The following is a 14,803-nucleotide window of genomic DNA, read 5'->3' as shown; positions in this document are numbered from 1 at the left end:
ATAACCGAAAAAGTAGTGAAAATCAAGTTCCTTAGCCATCACGCATAAATCCAACCATTTATACGGTAGTCTGATAATGAGCAGAAAGATCGGTGAAATTAGCCAGAAGATGATATACGGAATGCATCGCTGGTTTAGCTTTGTATTGCCGATTTATGCTTCAAATCATTATAATTCCAATTTTTATAAGGCTGGTTGAAATATTTCCTTGTTTTCCTCTGACCATGTCTTAAAGTAGATTTTTATATACAATGTTTTTATTTATTTAAAAAAAAAATTAAAATCTAATCAGTAAAAAGTAATGTATGTATTTGGCAAAAAAATGACTAGAGGAGAAGGAATGCACGATAGTTTACAGACTTATGTAAGGATGCCAGATTGCCCGGTTTTATCCGGGTTAATACAAAATTCCGGACCAGCCCGGTTGCCCGTTTTTTTTTTAAAATGCCCGGATTTCACCTGGATTCACTCACTTTATTTGGTACATAAAAAACAACTTGTGTTGTAATTTTTGTTATTATTTATACGTTCAAAACGAAATTTTTCGAGCAAGTTTCATAAAAATAATCATGAAAGGTTTTTCGGAAGCCTAAAATACGATTTAAAATCTGTCGATGAGTTTTGATGAAATTTTTTTTTTCTTGAATTTTGTTGAGTAATTTCTTGGGTTTTGACAGAATTTGCTCGGATATTGCTTGGTCGTCAATTTTAAAATCATACCCCCGAATTTAGCTTAAAAACAAGACAAAACTGCAATAAGACCTTTTTTTGAAAAACTATGTATCTCAGTTATATGTGGAACAACTTTAACAAAAGCTAATCAAAGGTCTTTTAAAAATTAAGCAAAACATGGTTGAAGTTAGTAAAAACTATAACCAAAAATGTAGTAAAAGTCAAGCTCGTTTGCCCCTGAGACTAAGCAATTTTTTAGAAATTTGTTAAAAAAAATTCCTCATCTATGAATTTTTCGGTACGAACGAAGTTGTTTGTGAACATAAAACATATGTGAGTTTGGAAATCAAGTCGTGTGGGTCAAGAATCACACCAAGATCCTTCAAATGTACAATTGGAATGATTGCCTCGTTCCAGAGAAAATACTCAACTTACGGGAACATTTTAGTTACTATTGTGAGTGTGTTTCTGTAGATGATTTTAAATGTATTGCGAAAACAAGCTAACTTTTTAACTTCTAAATCAGCGTCCATTAACAATAATTATTTCTTCTTGGGTTTGAATTTTGTTCAAAACCAAAATTCAAAGTTGAATTTTGGAATCAGAACACTAAATCCGTAATATTTTGTTTAAATTTCTGTTAGATAGAATTACCTAGATATTGTTATTGTTTTTTTTTTCATTAAAATTGCCGTAACTATGAAAATCTGATTTGATAAATTTTGAGAACAAAACACTGATGCTTCGTTTCCAAATTCTTATTATGGAACTGATAATGTTTGAGTTCTGACACGGAATCAAAATAGATGATTTTAAGTGTCGCTATTTATTCTATAATGAATGTTCCTGCTACAAATCTCGCCATGCAGCAAAAGAAGCAAGTTTAAATCAAGGAGCTTTTCAACACACACTCTTTCTAAAGGCTAGGCTGCTATATAAAGTAAAGGGTTTATCAACGATCATATTTATGTCGTAAGTGTTTTAAAAAGGGTATTTCGAATAACAAAAATGCTTAAAAGTTTAGAAAAAAAGGGAAACTGCATAAGTTAAATTGCTTGTCACAGAATAAAATTGAGCTTGGCAAGAAACAAAAACTTGAAAAATATTACAAAAATTGATATATTTTTAAAATAACATTAAGTTTTGCTACAAATTCCAAATCAAAATCTTGGCCAATGAAATTGATGGATTGATTATGAGCGATGAGTTCGTCAAATGAAACCCATTTTTACATTATTTAAGAACGCCAATGAAATATTTATTATATTTCATTCCAAATTCCAAATTGAATAGAATCTCCAGAGATGAAAAGATGTGATGAATGTAGCTCAGAGAATTTACAGTCCCTCCATACAAAATTAATTCTTTTAGTGTTTAAGGATAAGTGAAGACGGAAAATATTTTAAATAAATTCTTAAATACAATTTTTATAGAAAATAGTTAACTAAGAAAAAGCAAGCATCTTTTTTGTGTGCTGATGCAGTATGGCTTCTAAAGCCAATCCATCTTTTTCCCCCGGAAGGCCAAACCAAAACAATCAGCAGCAGCAGCCTTAAAAATCTGCGCTTCTTAAGCCAATCCGTCTTTTCCCCTGGCAGACCAAATCAAAACAATCAGCAGCAGCAGCCTTAAAATTTGCGCTTCTAAAGCCAATCCGTCTTATTCCTATGGAAGGTCAAATCTACATAAACAATCAGCAGCAGCAGCAGCCTTAAATATCTGCGCTTCTTAATCCAATCCGTCTTATTCCACCAAAACCATACCAAAACAATCAGCAGCCGCAACCTTAAAAATCTGCGCTTCTAAAGCCAATCTGTCTTATTCCAACGGAAGGCCAAATCAATACTATCAGCAGCAGCAGTATTAAATATCTGCGCTATTTGTGCTTATTCTACCAATCACGCCATTGCACAGTGGTCCAAAATGCGAAAAACGTGATCGTTGCTTATAACTTTTTTAGGTCACATTTTAGCATATTGGTGTCTTCGGAGAAGTTTGTCAGTAAAATTAGCTCTATCATAAAAAACTATTATTTTTCTGATTAATCCCCCTACAAGTGAGATAAAATTTCTAACTTCTCTGTTCTAGGTTTTAGCTCTTTGATGTCTTCGACAAACTTGTTGAAAATCAAATTTTCTACAACTTTGTCTCAGATGCCAAGTTTCTAAAAAAAATATTATTCGAGATATCGGCCAAATACGAAATTTAACCTCCAAAAATCAGTTTTTTAATAATAACTTTTTTCAGTAAATTTTAAGTTTAATAAAATGTTCCACAAAGTTGTTTGTCTTACTAAAATACACTACTTTGTTGAACATTTCAAGTTTGTAAAATGTGATACTGCAGAGCTATGTTAAAAAGATTACCGAAAATAGGGCTTTTTCACGCCTTATTTTACAAACACCGGGCAACATCGGGCAGCCCGCTTTAGATGCAAAATAAAGTCGAAGATTTCGTCTACAAGATGCAGGTACAATCGTCAGTATCCACTAGTATCCAAGCGAGATACATCAATTTTACTATTCCATGTTTGCATTAAAAACAACGATTTCTATGAAAGCACCTACAGTGCATTCTACTAGGTACGTGTGTTTTCTTCTAGCTTTTCCCTGCGCGATGTCAGAAGCAAAGGTTTGGAAGCGCATTTGTATTATTAGTACAGGTTATTGTTTGTTCAATTAAAATAGATATCCTCTACAAGCTGGAGATGCTAATAATAAAAATGCGCTTCCAAACCTTTGCTTCTGACATCGCGCAGGGAAAAGCTAGAAGAAAACACACGTACCTAGTAGAATGCACTGTAGGTGCTTTCATAGAAATCGTTGTTTTTAATGCAAACATGGAATAGTAAAATTGATGTATCTCGCTTGGTACTGGTGGATACTGACGATTGTACCTGCATCTTGTAGACGAAATCTTTGACTTTATTTTGCATCTAAAGCGGGCTGCCCGATGTTGCCCGGTGTTTGTAAAATAAGGCGTGAAAAAGCCCTATTTTCGGTAATCTTTTTAACATAGCTCTGCAGTATCACATTTTACAAACTTGAAATGTTCAACAAAGTAGTGTATTTTAGTAAGACAAACAACTTTGTGGAACATTTTATTAAACTTAAAATTTACTGAAAAAAGTTATTATTAAAAAACTGATTTTTGGAGGTTAAATTTCGTATTTGGCCGATATCTCGAATAATATTTTTTTTAGAAACTTGGCATCTGAGACAAAGTTGTAGAAAATTTGATTTTCAACAAGTTTGTCGAAGACATCAAAGAGCTAAAACCTAGAACAGAGAAGTTAGAAATTTTATCTCACTTGTAGGGGGATTAATCAGAAAAATAATAGTTTTTTATTATAGAGCTGATTTTACTGACAAACTTCTCCGAAGACACCAATATGCTAAAATGTGACCTAAAAAAGTTATAAGCAACGATCACGTTTTTCGCATTTTGGACCACTGTGCATTGTCGTGATTTTACGAATCTCAATTCAGAGATTCACTTAAACACCTCTGTCACTCGCAATAATAGATCAATGAATGGCTTGGTTTCGTTAGTTTTGCCTAGTGTTGTCAATATAACAAATGTTGTCATAGAAATTAATTTTATTTATCATCAGTGATGACGAATATAACCATTACTCTTTTTTATTTAATTTATCTCCTGCCTATCCTTCATCTCATCTCTACAGATATATCAATGAAATCAAATGATTTCAGGTAAACTATATTTTTTACTTGAAACTTTGTTGATGAAAGTATTATAAGTAAAAGTGGGACGGCAGAACATTTTCGATAAACAGGAACATGTCCCGCATAGCAACACTATGTAATGATAAAGTATCTGTCGTAGCTTCAATCCCCGACTTCACTATAGAATCTCCTGGATGGAAAAACACGTCACTTCGGTCCAAAACTAGTTTAAAGACTGATTTGACCAACCGTCATCAAACTCCCACCAATTTTTTCATCCATGATTTATTATTGCGTATTCAGAGAAATATTGGATTCTCGCAACGGTAGTTAGACCCGAAATTTGACAACCGTAATTTGACAGCTCTGCTGATGGGTTGCATTTTCGTCAGTGTAGCCGAGAAACACTAAAGCAAATCATCATACAATATGTAAATCGTTTTTTGAAGATGCACTAAATTATTATTTGAATGAATAAATCGACTTCTCGGCGAGTTTTGAAAATTATTACATATCGATAAGAGTCGGTTACTTTAAAACATCTAAAATTTATTTATTTTATTTGATGTCTTTGACTATGTTGTCATACAGACCATGAGTATCTTAAATTAGGTTATATAGTTGGCTTAAAATTAGGTTACATCACGAATCAAACATTTAAATTTTGCTTTGGATACATTGAAGTCGAACAAATAAGAAACATCATTAAACACTTGGCAGCATCGTTGTAGTGGATGATTTTGGCCGAATACTGTCCTGCTTCTTGGTAGCCAGAAAAGAGTCTGGTAACGAAGTTGTCGAGTTGGAGCGTGTAGGTTCAAAGAGTAAAGCAGTTGCGGACAATCAATAGCATTCGTAATGATATCATAGACAAACATTCGTTGTAGATAAATTCTCCTTTGGCTCAGCGACGTCAATGATAATAGACCACATCTATCGGAGTACGGTGGCAATCGAACGGGATCTCGCCAAGGCAGATGACGCAATGCGAAATGAAGAAATCTTTTCTGGACCCTCTCAATTCTGTCTATGTGAACGGAATGATAAGGTGTCCAAACTGGTGCGGCGTATTCCAAGACACTGCGTACGAGCGAGCAGAACACAGTCTTTAGAGCATAAGGGTCTTTAAAACTCGAAGTATTTCTGCGAAGGAAACCGAACAAAGCGAAAGCCTTTGCTGTAGTTGTTGCCATATGCTGAGCGAAAGAGAGTTTTTGATCGAATGTTACTCCAAGATCTTTTATCACGGTTGTTCTTTCTAGTGTAGTGTCACGGAACGAGTAGTCGAAGGTAACTAAAGCTCTGGTTCTAAAAAAGCTTATGCATTTACACTTTTCAGCATTCACTTTCATTCCATTTGTTTCACACCAGAGCAATAACCTTTCTATATCCTCTTGAAGCGCTGCGCAATCCACAATTGAATCGATTACTCTGTAGAATTTTAGGTCATCAGCATACAGAAGCTTAGACGACTTAAGACAGGTTGCCAAGTCATTTACAAAAAGCACAAAGATAAGCGGGCCTAAATGACTTCCTTGTGGGACTCCAGACGGCATATCGAACACTGAGGAATGTGTTCCACGGATGTTTATGAATCCTTGGCGATTTATCAGGTACGAGTGCAGCCACCTGGTTGCCCATGTAGGAAAACCATAGCGCTCTAGTTTCATCACTGCAATGCTGTGGGGTACTGTGTCGAAGGCCTTGGCGAAGTCGATATATACTGAATCCACTTGAAGTTTTTTATCGGTTGCGGTGTGTAATTCGTTAACATAACACATCAGGTTTGTCACAGTCGATCTTTTCTTAACGAAACCGTGCTGGAATTCGGTAATTATCGGAGTAGCTGCAGAATAAAACCTTTCATCAAAACTTCAAGAACTTTGGAAAAACAGCAAAGAATTGATATTGGTCGGTAGTTCTCAACACGGTGAGCGTTTCCAGACTTATGAATTGGAGATATTGCAGCCATTTTCCAAAAGCTTGGAAAAACACATTCAGAAATCGATCGGTTAAATATCATACTGAGCGGTGTGGCAAGAGAAGCAGCGAGTTTTGATGCCAACGACGATGGAATTCCATCCGGACCGGGCCCTTTCGACGGGTCTAGGTTACTTAAAACATTGAAAATCTCCTGGGCAGTTAAATGAGGCTGTGGCAGTCTAATGTCATAGTTTGGTAGAGCATCAAAGTAGATATCAGAACAGTTTGGAGATTGAAAACTATACACGCTGCTAAAGAACTCGGCGTACAAATCAGCGGACTCTTTAACAGTTTCCGATGTGCGGTCACGAAACGATACAGACGACGGTACGGTGTTGGTAAGACGGCGACTTTTAACATATCTCCAGAATGTAGAAGGATCTTGTTTTACGTTGCGTTCAATTTTTAAGATGTATAGTTCAAAGGCGGTATTACGAAGAGCTTCATAGTCGGCTTCTAGTCTCGATAAGTAGGCTTTGGTTTGATCCGTCTTATCTTGGAAGTAGCGTTTTCGCGCTTTACGAACTAAATTACGGCTTCTTCTTAGCTCGGAGTTCCACCAAGGGAGCTTATTAGGATATATTGACAGTTCTACACGAACACCACTTTAACAGAAGGCCTCAGCCCTAACCTCAAACCATGGGAGAACAGAATCGATTTTTGAGAAGGGCGCACGAAAAACGCGATTTTCCGATACTAAAATCGACAAATTCGCCCTGTGGAAAAGTGATACACAGATGTTCGTGTTTTGATTTTTTTTGGGTGTTCAGGGCTGCCAAGTGCATTGATATTTGGAAAACGATGATTATGCAATTAAAAGCATTGTTATTGAAAAACCTTTTCATGAGTACTGAGAATTTGCAACTTTCCCGTAGATTTATATTCGAATGTGAAATTAAACGCATCATTTATCTTAACGAAAGAACAACTTTCTGTATCGCACCCTTAAGCGAAGAAGCGAATTATGTGGATTTGTTTTAAATAGTCAGAGCATGCAGGCGATTATTTTCAAATTCAACAAAGACCGGACTTTCACTTAAGCTTGTTTATAACAATGAATGATTTTGCATTCGTTTAGAAGTTAGAAACAACTCTTTTTTAATCTACCGAGTAGTACATGAAAATATAACTTATCTTCATCCATTTATGGACGCCCCGTAATGAATTCAAACATTTAGCTGTTGATAGTTAAAAAATTCAATCAATTCAGAAATATAATTAGTTTTTTAACAAGCAAATACTGATTTTAATAACGCACCTAGCATCACTGGTGAGGCCGCCAGCAAATCAAAATTTGAGGTTATGGCTGAGGCCAATTTTTCGTCAATACTATCGTCCGTATATACCCTTATAAGGCTGATGACGGTTGAATCTTCTAGGTGGCGTGTGTTGGCGTAATGTATCCCAGAGACGTTCGTAGAATGCCGATACTGCTGCATCGACAGATAAGTTTATAAAAGCTGATTGCCAGTCAATCTCTCCTATTGCTTCTTCAACACGCTCGATGTCACAATTCCCAAAGTTCAGATTATGTCCGAGGGCGCTGCTGGTGTCCATACGCTCGTCGCAAGTATGTATATTCGAGAAGTAAAACAGAAGGATGGTGATGTCGGTCAGTTTTTAAAATTGGATTCGGTGGGTGTATTATTTCAGCTTTTTCGGGTCTGTTTACAAAGATTAGATCCAGCATTCTACCGCTAGTATTAACGAGTGAGCACATTTGCGACAGCCCGGAGGCTATTGTTGATTCGATGACAGTGAGCTCCTGCTCAGTGGAAGCATTCACTGGCAGGAACCCATTTGAATCCTCGTCAAAAATCGATGACTTATTTGAAACATTCGTTGTACTGTATATTATGTGATAATGTTGAATGTTTGTGTTGATTCAATTCATTCAAATTTAGGATTTCAAGTTTAGTTTCTATTCAATATTTCTATCGCGTCAGCACTAAATTTAACTTCAGATGTTGGACTTCCAACGAAGAAAAAATATGCTTGTACTAGATTATTGGAAGTATTTGTGTTGTCAGTTCTCAAGCAATGCACAATATTTGTTTGATTGAGTCGAATGGCGATTTGCAACAAAGCTGTTTGAAGTTATTGGCTTTTACTTAATATTTAAATAACTAATCACGGTTTCAGGATTTTTTATCATCAAACAATTTTTGAATAAACATGATAAAAATACTACGCAATCTTTAAGGTTGCATGCCAGCATCATTTTTCAGTCGTTTCTTTTTGGGATTTTCATCCTCAAGGATAATTTATCGCTCAAGATTTTCAATCGTTATTTAAATCGCTATTTGCGGATGGAAATCACAAAAAAAACAGCAACTTAGAGAAAGCTGGCAAATGTAATTTAACTACTTTTTGGCATTTTTACTGAAACTAAACTCTGGAAGAAGTTTTCGACAATTTGTTCCGAACACAAAAATTCGCAAAAGATTCAAAGTTTGAAAGAACAATTTCTTATATTGTATGTTAATCCTTCGATTTTATGTATAAAGATGCGGAGAAAAACCATTCAAAATAAGCTCTACATTCTTTCTTTTTTTACCTTCTGATTGAAGTTTCAAATCAAGTTTACCAAAGTTTTTTAAATAGGTAAACAATGTTCCAATCAAAACGTTACCATGTGCAGTAATCATTTTAAATGGTTTGAAATGTTGCTGAAAAATCATGATTGATTCTGAAACATGATGTTTGTCTTAGTAAAAAACGCATGAAAGTGTTCTGATGATTTATTCCAGTTTCAAAGTTCGGTTTCCATGTTTGACGTTTGCGGTAGTGCTTCTTCTTCTTCACGAAGAGTTGAGAAAATCCAAAATAAGTCTGAAAGAGCAATATTGTAGCAGTGATTCTTTTCCGCTTATTTTCAAGCTCACCACTACAAGCAATATAGATTCCAACCAATCATAAATTAAACGTTGCGCACTTCATTACAGTAGTGTTTGATTACCACAGTTCATTGAAACATGATTCTGCCATCAAAGTATGCCACTTTTGAAACGCACACACCTTTTGATGAAAAGGAGTGTTAAGTTTGTTCATTGCTTTCATTTGCGTGCATCTATCTACCACAGTATCCATGATAAAAATTATTTTCATTATTCTTTTGACAATTTGTTTTCAGAATAACTTTTACATTACCAGTTCTCATTTAATGACCATTGTATTATGATTGTTTTTTTTTATTGTTCAGCATGGAAATTTTTCTTTGAGTTTTGGTAAAACGATGTTGAAAAACAAAATTAAGAATTGAAGAACATGTTTGTAATTTGTTAAAGTTGTTACAAGAAAACACAACTAAATACAAGACAAGCCTTTATTTTAAAGTTAAAGTTCTTTTTAAAATGATGCTAACTATTTAATAAATTGAACATAAAGCTAGATTAAGGTTGCCAGATTGCCGGTTTTATCCGGGTTTGCCCGGATATTTTATGCAATATTTGGGAACAGTCCGGCTCGGCCTAGTTGCCCGGATTTTAGTGAAAAATGCGGATCTTTTCACTTTATTTGGTAAATCAAACGAAAAAAACGAAATGTGTTGTAAATTTGTTTTATTTATGCCTTCAAAACGAAATTTTTTGAGCCAGTTTTATAAAAATAATCGTGGAAGGTTTTTTTTGAAAGCTCAAACGATTTAAAATCTGTGGATATGATTTGATGTGAAATTTTTTTTTAAGTTTTTTTCTTTCGATTCGATGTGAAAATTGGCCCAGAGGTGCTTTGGAAGATGGTCAATGAGTTTACGCTTTCGGATTTCAAATATGTACTGTAAATGAAAAGGTTACCCCCACTGTCCTTTTTTTGGGTTAAGCTTTAAAATATACAGATACAATTTTTCAAATAGAATATTGAAAATAACATATTGATCTATGGGAAAATCCGATGCTTTTTTCGAATGTAAAGGTTGTTCAAATTTTGAATTTTACATCCTCGCATAATCGATTCATTTTTAAACTTACTCTTCCTATGTAGACTCAGTCAATATAGATATTTATTCAACGTTAATATACTCGTACCAAACAGAAGAAAAAACGAACATGAAATTGCAACTGTTCAACCCGGTAAAAAAAAATCTTACACAAGCAAACAAAATGAAGAGAAAAAAATATTGCGACCCAAGTGTTTGTTATTTCTGACCTGCGGAGCAAATAAAAACGGCACCTCGGAGCAAATCGGCAAAATGTGGATGGCTTACTTTTACAGCTTCCAACAGGGCGAAATTCTGAAAAGTTCATTAAAATGAGTGTTAAAAAGATTTGTTCAAATCATGATCAAAAAACACTAGGAGCTAACCCAATTGAGACATACGATAGACTTAGGGAAAACTAAACGTGATTCAGTAGGAAATACTATATGAAGCTGTATCTGAGAGCTCAGGAGATTCTAATCCGTTAAGTCTTAATTTTCGAGATCGTCCGTTAACGACGTCGTCGTCGTCATCTTCGTCTTAAACGGTTCACTTTTAATGAGCGAAATCTATTTTTACGCGCTTTAGTAATATTTCCTGTCTTTTCTTCTGAAACAAAATCCCATCGGCATTGTTTTACTTCTTTCCGTGTGAAATCCCTACCGTTAAAAACGTATATTAATAAATCAACGAGCAGTTTTAATTCAAAGTTTTTCGCCCATAATCCAATAGAAATCGTGCTCATTCTAGAGACATGTGTAGTCTTCAGGGAATTGACGACCGGACAATTATGTTTTTATTGTTGTTGATATCGCGATAAATTGCTTATTAAACTTTTTGTAAGAAAAACCTACTGGTAAAGGATCTGCTAAAATTGGAGACGGTTACTCTCACTATTGAGAAAACTCAGTTCCCAAGCTTATGGGAAACTACCTGTTGGCAGGGAATTTTTTCACGCTGCATCCTCATCCAATGCGAATCTGGGGCTTGTCATTCAACTCACACTCGCATCACACTGACTGAAGGGAGGCGAGCACGATGGTAAAAAGAACCCATCTAAACCTTCATCCAAACGAAAACGCTTTGCACACTGCTAAATTACATCACATTAGATGTTTTATTTTTAGAGTTACCAGTACCCGTCATCTCGCACAAATACGATGATCATGGGCCAAAATATCCAATGGATTGCTGAAGGGGCCGCCGTTTACTTCCTCAATGACACGTTTTCCCATGTCTATCCATATTCACATCGCCCGCTTGCATTCGATGCCAGTAGATTGACAACATTGATGCTACATTACCTTGACCAAAATTGGGTAGACGACAATACCAGGAAAACAATTGGAAACCCAAATTTCTAATTTTTGAAAGAATTACACATGAAACTAACTGTCAATTGACTGCACCATGTTAAAAGTATGAATGTATGCTATTGAAATGCCGCTTTTTCTCACTGTTTTCACCTTATTGAACATCTTATTAACAAGATTGGATTGATGGAAATTTTTTCTTAAAATAATTAACCAACACAGGTAAAACCAGAACTACATCAAATCGCTGCACGATAATCCAACACATTAATCTAATGCATTTCATTCCTTTTTTCAACCAACCAAAACGTACAGACAAGCCCGAGTGCAAGAAATGTATCAAGGCCCTTCAGGAGCTGGAGAACATCGATGACGAGGCGGACGAGCTGGACATCGGCTTCGTCAAGATCCACGACGAGGAACTGGCCGACGAGTACAACCTGGGCGAGCTGCCCAAGCTGGTCTACTACCGGCACCAGACGCCGATCGTCTACGAGGGTAAGTTGAAAAATATATTTAAAATCAAAGTATCTTTCGTTTTGAAGTTCAGTATGTATAAAAGACGGAAAAAATACTCAGTTAAGATTCCGGTCGACCTAGTTCAAATTGGCCTTTCGTTTGACGCCTGCCATTAGATTTTGTACAGTCACTTTATCCACTTTCTTCGCCGCAGAACGCCAGTTTGCTTTGATCTGCTTCTCACTGCTAACAGTTTTTGGGTCTTCTTAAGGTTCTGCTTAACTATTGACTATTGAGCTCCCTGCTGTCAGCTTATTAGAAAGTTTATCTTGGATAGTGTTAAAAACTCCCCTTTTTGTTCTCTTCTGAAGATGGCCCGTAAGAAATTCCTTGTCATCTTTGGTTAGCTGTGCTTCCTAGCTATGGAATTTAGCTAAATCACTTCCAATTTCACAGGTCTGCCTTTGCTTGTTTGTTTGCCGAACAGTTCACGTCACCTGTTAAGTCGCCCTTGTCGTTCGGCTACTTGCAGGATGATGTTTTTGCAGTTTTGGACGAAGCAACTTTCTTCATCGCAACTCCAACAGCTCTGAGAGCGGACAGATATCCGAAAACCTAACAATTGAAGCAGCGCTGCTTCTCTACCAATCTCTCGGGCGCGATTCTGAAGCGCTTCACCGACCAACCAATAATTTTTGGTCAGTGGCAAATCATTGCAATCTGCATCCCATTACATGTTTTTCCAAGCCTTTTGGCAACTGAATCACCTCGCACGCTACTTATGCTGGAAAGTGCTTTCTCGAACCCCTCTGTGGTAGAAATTTTCTCCAGATTCTTGTATTTTACGGCAATCGAACTGATACATAACAATAACAGTGATTATTACGAAACATACAAAACCAAATTAGATGACACCTTGTCACTTTGTAAAAATAATGTCTAAAGCTGTCAGAGGATATATTTGTTAATTTTTCAAACAAATTTTTTTCGGAAAAATGACCCTTGAACTGTAACGTAGTGCTTTGATTGTCCAGTTCCAGGCTTGAAAACGTCAGATAGGCATATTTCTCGACCTGTCCAATAAAGATGTAAACATTTTTTAAATTTAGCCTTGCAATTGAAATATACCTGGGGATCAGAAATAGGGGAGATAAGGGCATAACAAGCACCCAGGGCATAATAAGCACTTCTCTTTTCTACAAAAATACGTATTTTCTCAAACAAATTTTCATGAGGATTTGTTTCGTACTTCCTATAGCATTAATTTTTCACAAAAACAGGAATCTCCTTATCATCTTTACAGAGATATTTAATAAAATTCAGCTAGGTTCTTCAGCAACGAAATATTGTAATTTTTGAGCATCACGAAATAAGCTCTTATGATATAAAAATCATCTTGATCTGTAATGTACGCATTGCATTGTTTCTCAATTTTTACCATCATTAAATTTTTGATTTTTCACGTTTATCAATTTTAATACACGTTTTTACTTAAATTTGTTGACTCGGGGCATATAGAGCACCATTGATCAAGGCACGACCAGCATTTTCTGCCGTAGAATCTATCAGCGATTTAAAATTGATTTATAGAGCCATAACTTGACTAGTTTACATCCAATGATTTAGCCTATTGATAAGGTGTCGTAAAGGTAATCAAAAGACTAGAGCTCGATTTCTGTTCGAGGTGATTTTTTCCATTTACTTAATGATCGATTTTTTCGATTGTTACATTATACGGCTAGTAGCATCATCCGCCAAACAAAGCACCAGAAACATAACGTATGAGCGTGTGTGAATTGTTTGTATTCTACAAACAGACCTAGCTTATTTTGTTATTGCTACGAGTCTACGACTCACCTGACTTCATCGAGTTGAATTCGCTGCTAATTAATAGGTGCTTATACTGCCCCAGGGGGAGGTTCTCATTATACCCCTACAGTGGCTGGTTTTCAGCTTTTGGCAATTTTTTTTAAAATGCATTTTTTAACGTTTTCATCTAGCTTTTCAAGTTTCAGCCCGTTAGGAAATAGGCTTTTCAAGTGTCTGAACACGAAACAATAATGTAACCTCCATATTATAGCTAATTTCTACGGTTAAATAAGTGTTTTCCTTAAGGTGGCCATTATGCCCTTATCTCCCCTACCTAAAATAATATGGTGGGGGTCGTCATGCTACCGAGGCCACACCTATCATGGTGATGATCATCATGATGCGCTCTGAGAGAATTCTTCGACGTAGATTTTATTACACCGGATCAAAACCGCTGTCGAATCCTGAAAGTTCATCAACTTTAGACCAAGGCTTACGAGATCCAAAGGTTTCAAGATCAAGGACGGATAAAAAGAGCAAAGGCGCAGCTGATCCGACCTGAATTCCGGTATTTTGTGTTTTCGACCAATAAACTCTTTGCCGTACAGCGTTCTGTGAAAAAACAGAACTACAGATTTTGGTTGCCAGAAATATTACAAACCTGTGCAAACGTATTGGCGACAGAAATCTGCATCGTTGAAGGTCTGGGCCGGAAACACCGGTAATTGCCGAACTTCCCTGGTGAAGATCAGCCGAACACCCTGAAGAGGTGAAGATCAATCAATTTACATATCGGAACTAGTTTTACCTAAAGTTTCCTTGGCTAATCCTTCAGGCGGTCTTGCACATAATTGGAATGCACCTTGACGAGGCTTAGACTAATAGGGATTAGCATTCACAGTATGTTCAGTCTAGGACTTGTTAGGTTGTTACTGAGATGGAACACAGCCGCCACTTTAATGATT

At 36.1% G+C, this 14,803-nt stretch overlaps 1 protein-coding gene across 6 annotated transcripts in view; it reads left to right on the top strand.

Annotated features, from left to right (window-relative positions):
* Nucleotides 1-14,803, top strand: part of LOC129756793 (uncharacterized) — a 77,376-nt gene that overhangs the window by 40,496 nt on the left and 22,077 nt on the right. For all 6 annotated transcript variants that reach the window (XM_055753807.1, XM_055753810.1, XM_055753806.1 and 3 more), the window contains one exon: nt 11,886-12,068. In XM_055753807.1, the coding sequence (XP_055609782.1) occupies nt 11,886-12,068 (183 nt within the window). The remainder of the gene's footprint in view (nt 1-11,885; nt 12,069-14,803) is intronic.

The sequence above is a fragment of the Uranotaenia lowii genome, chromosome 3, assembly GCF_029784155.1.
Source record: "Uranotaenia lowii strain MFRU-FL chromosome 3, ASM2978415v1, whole genome shotgun sequence".
Classification (NCBI taxonomy): domain Eukaryota; kingdom Metazoa; phylum Arthropoda; class Insecta; order Diptera; family Culicidae; genus Uranotaenia; species Uranotaenia lowii.
This window is presented reverse-complemented; position numbering and strand designations above follow the sequence as displayed.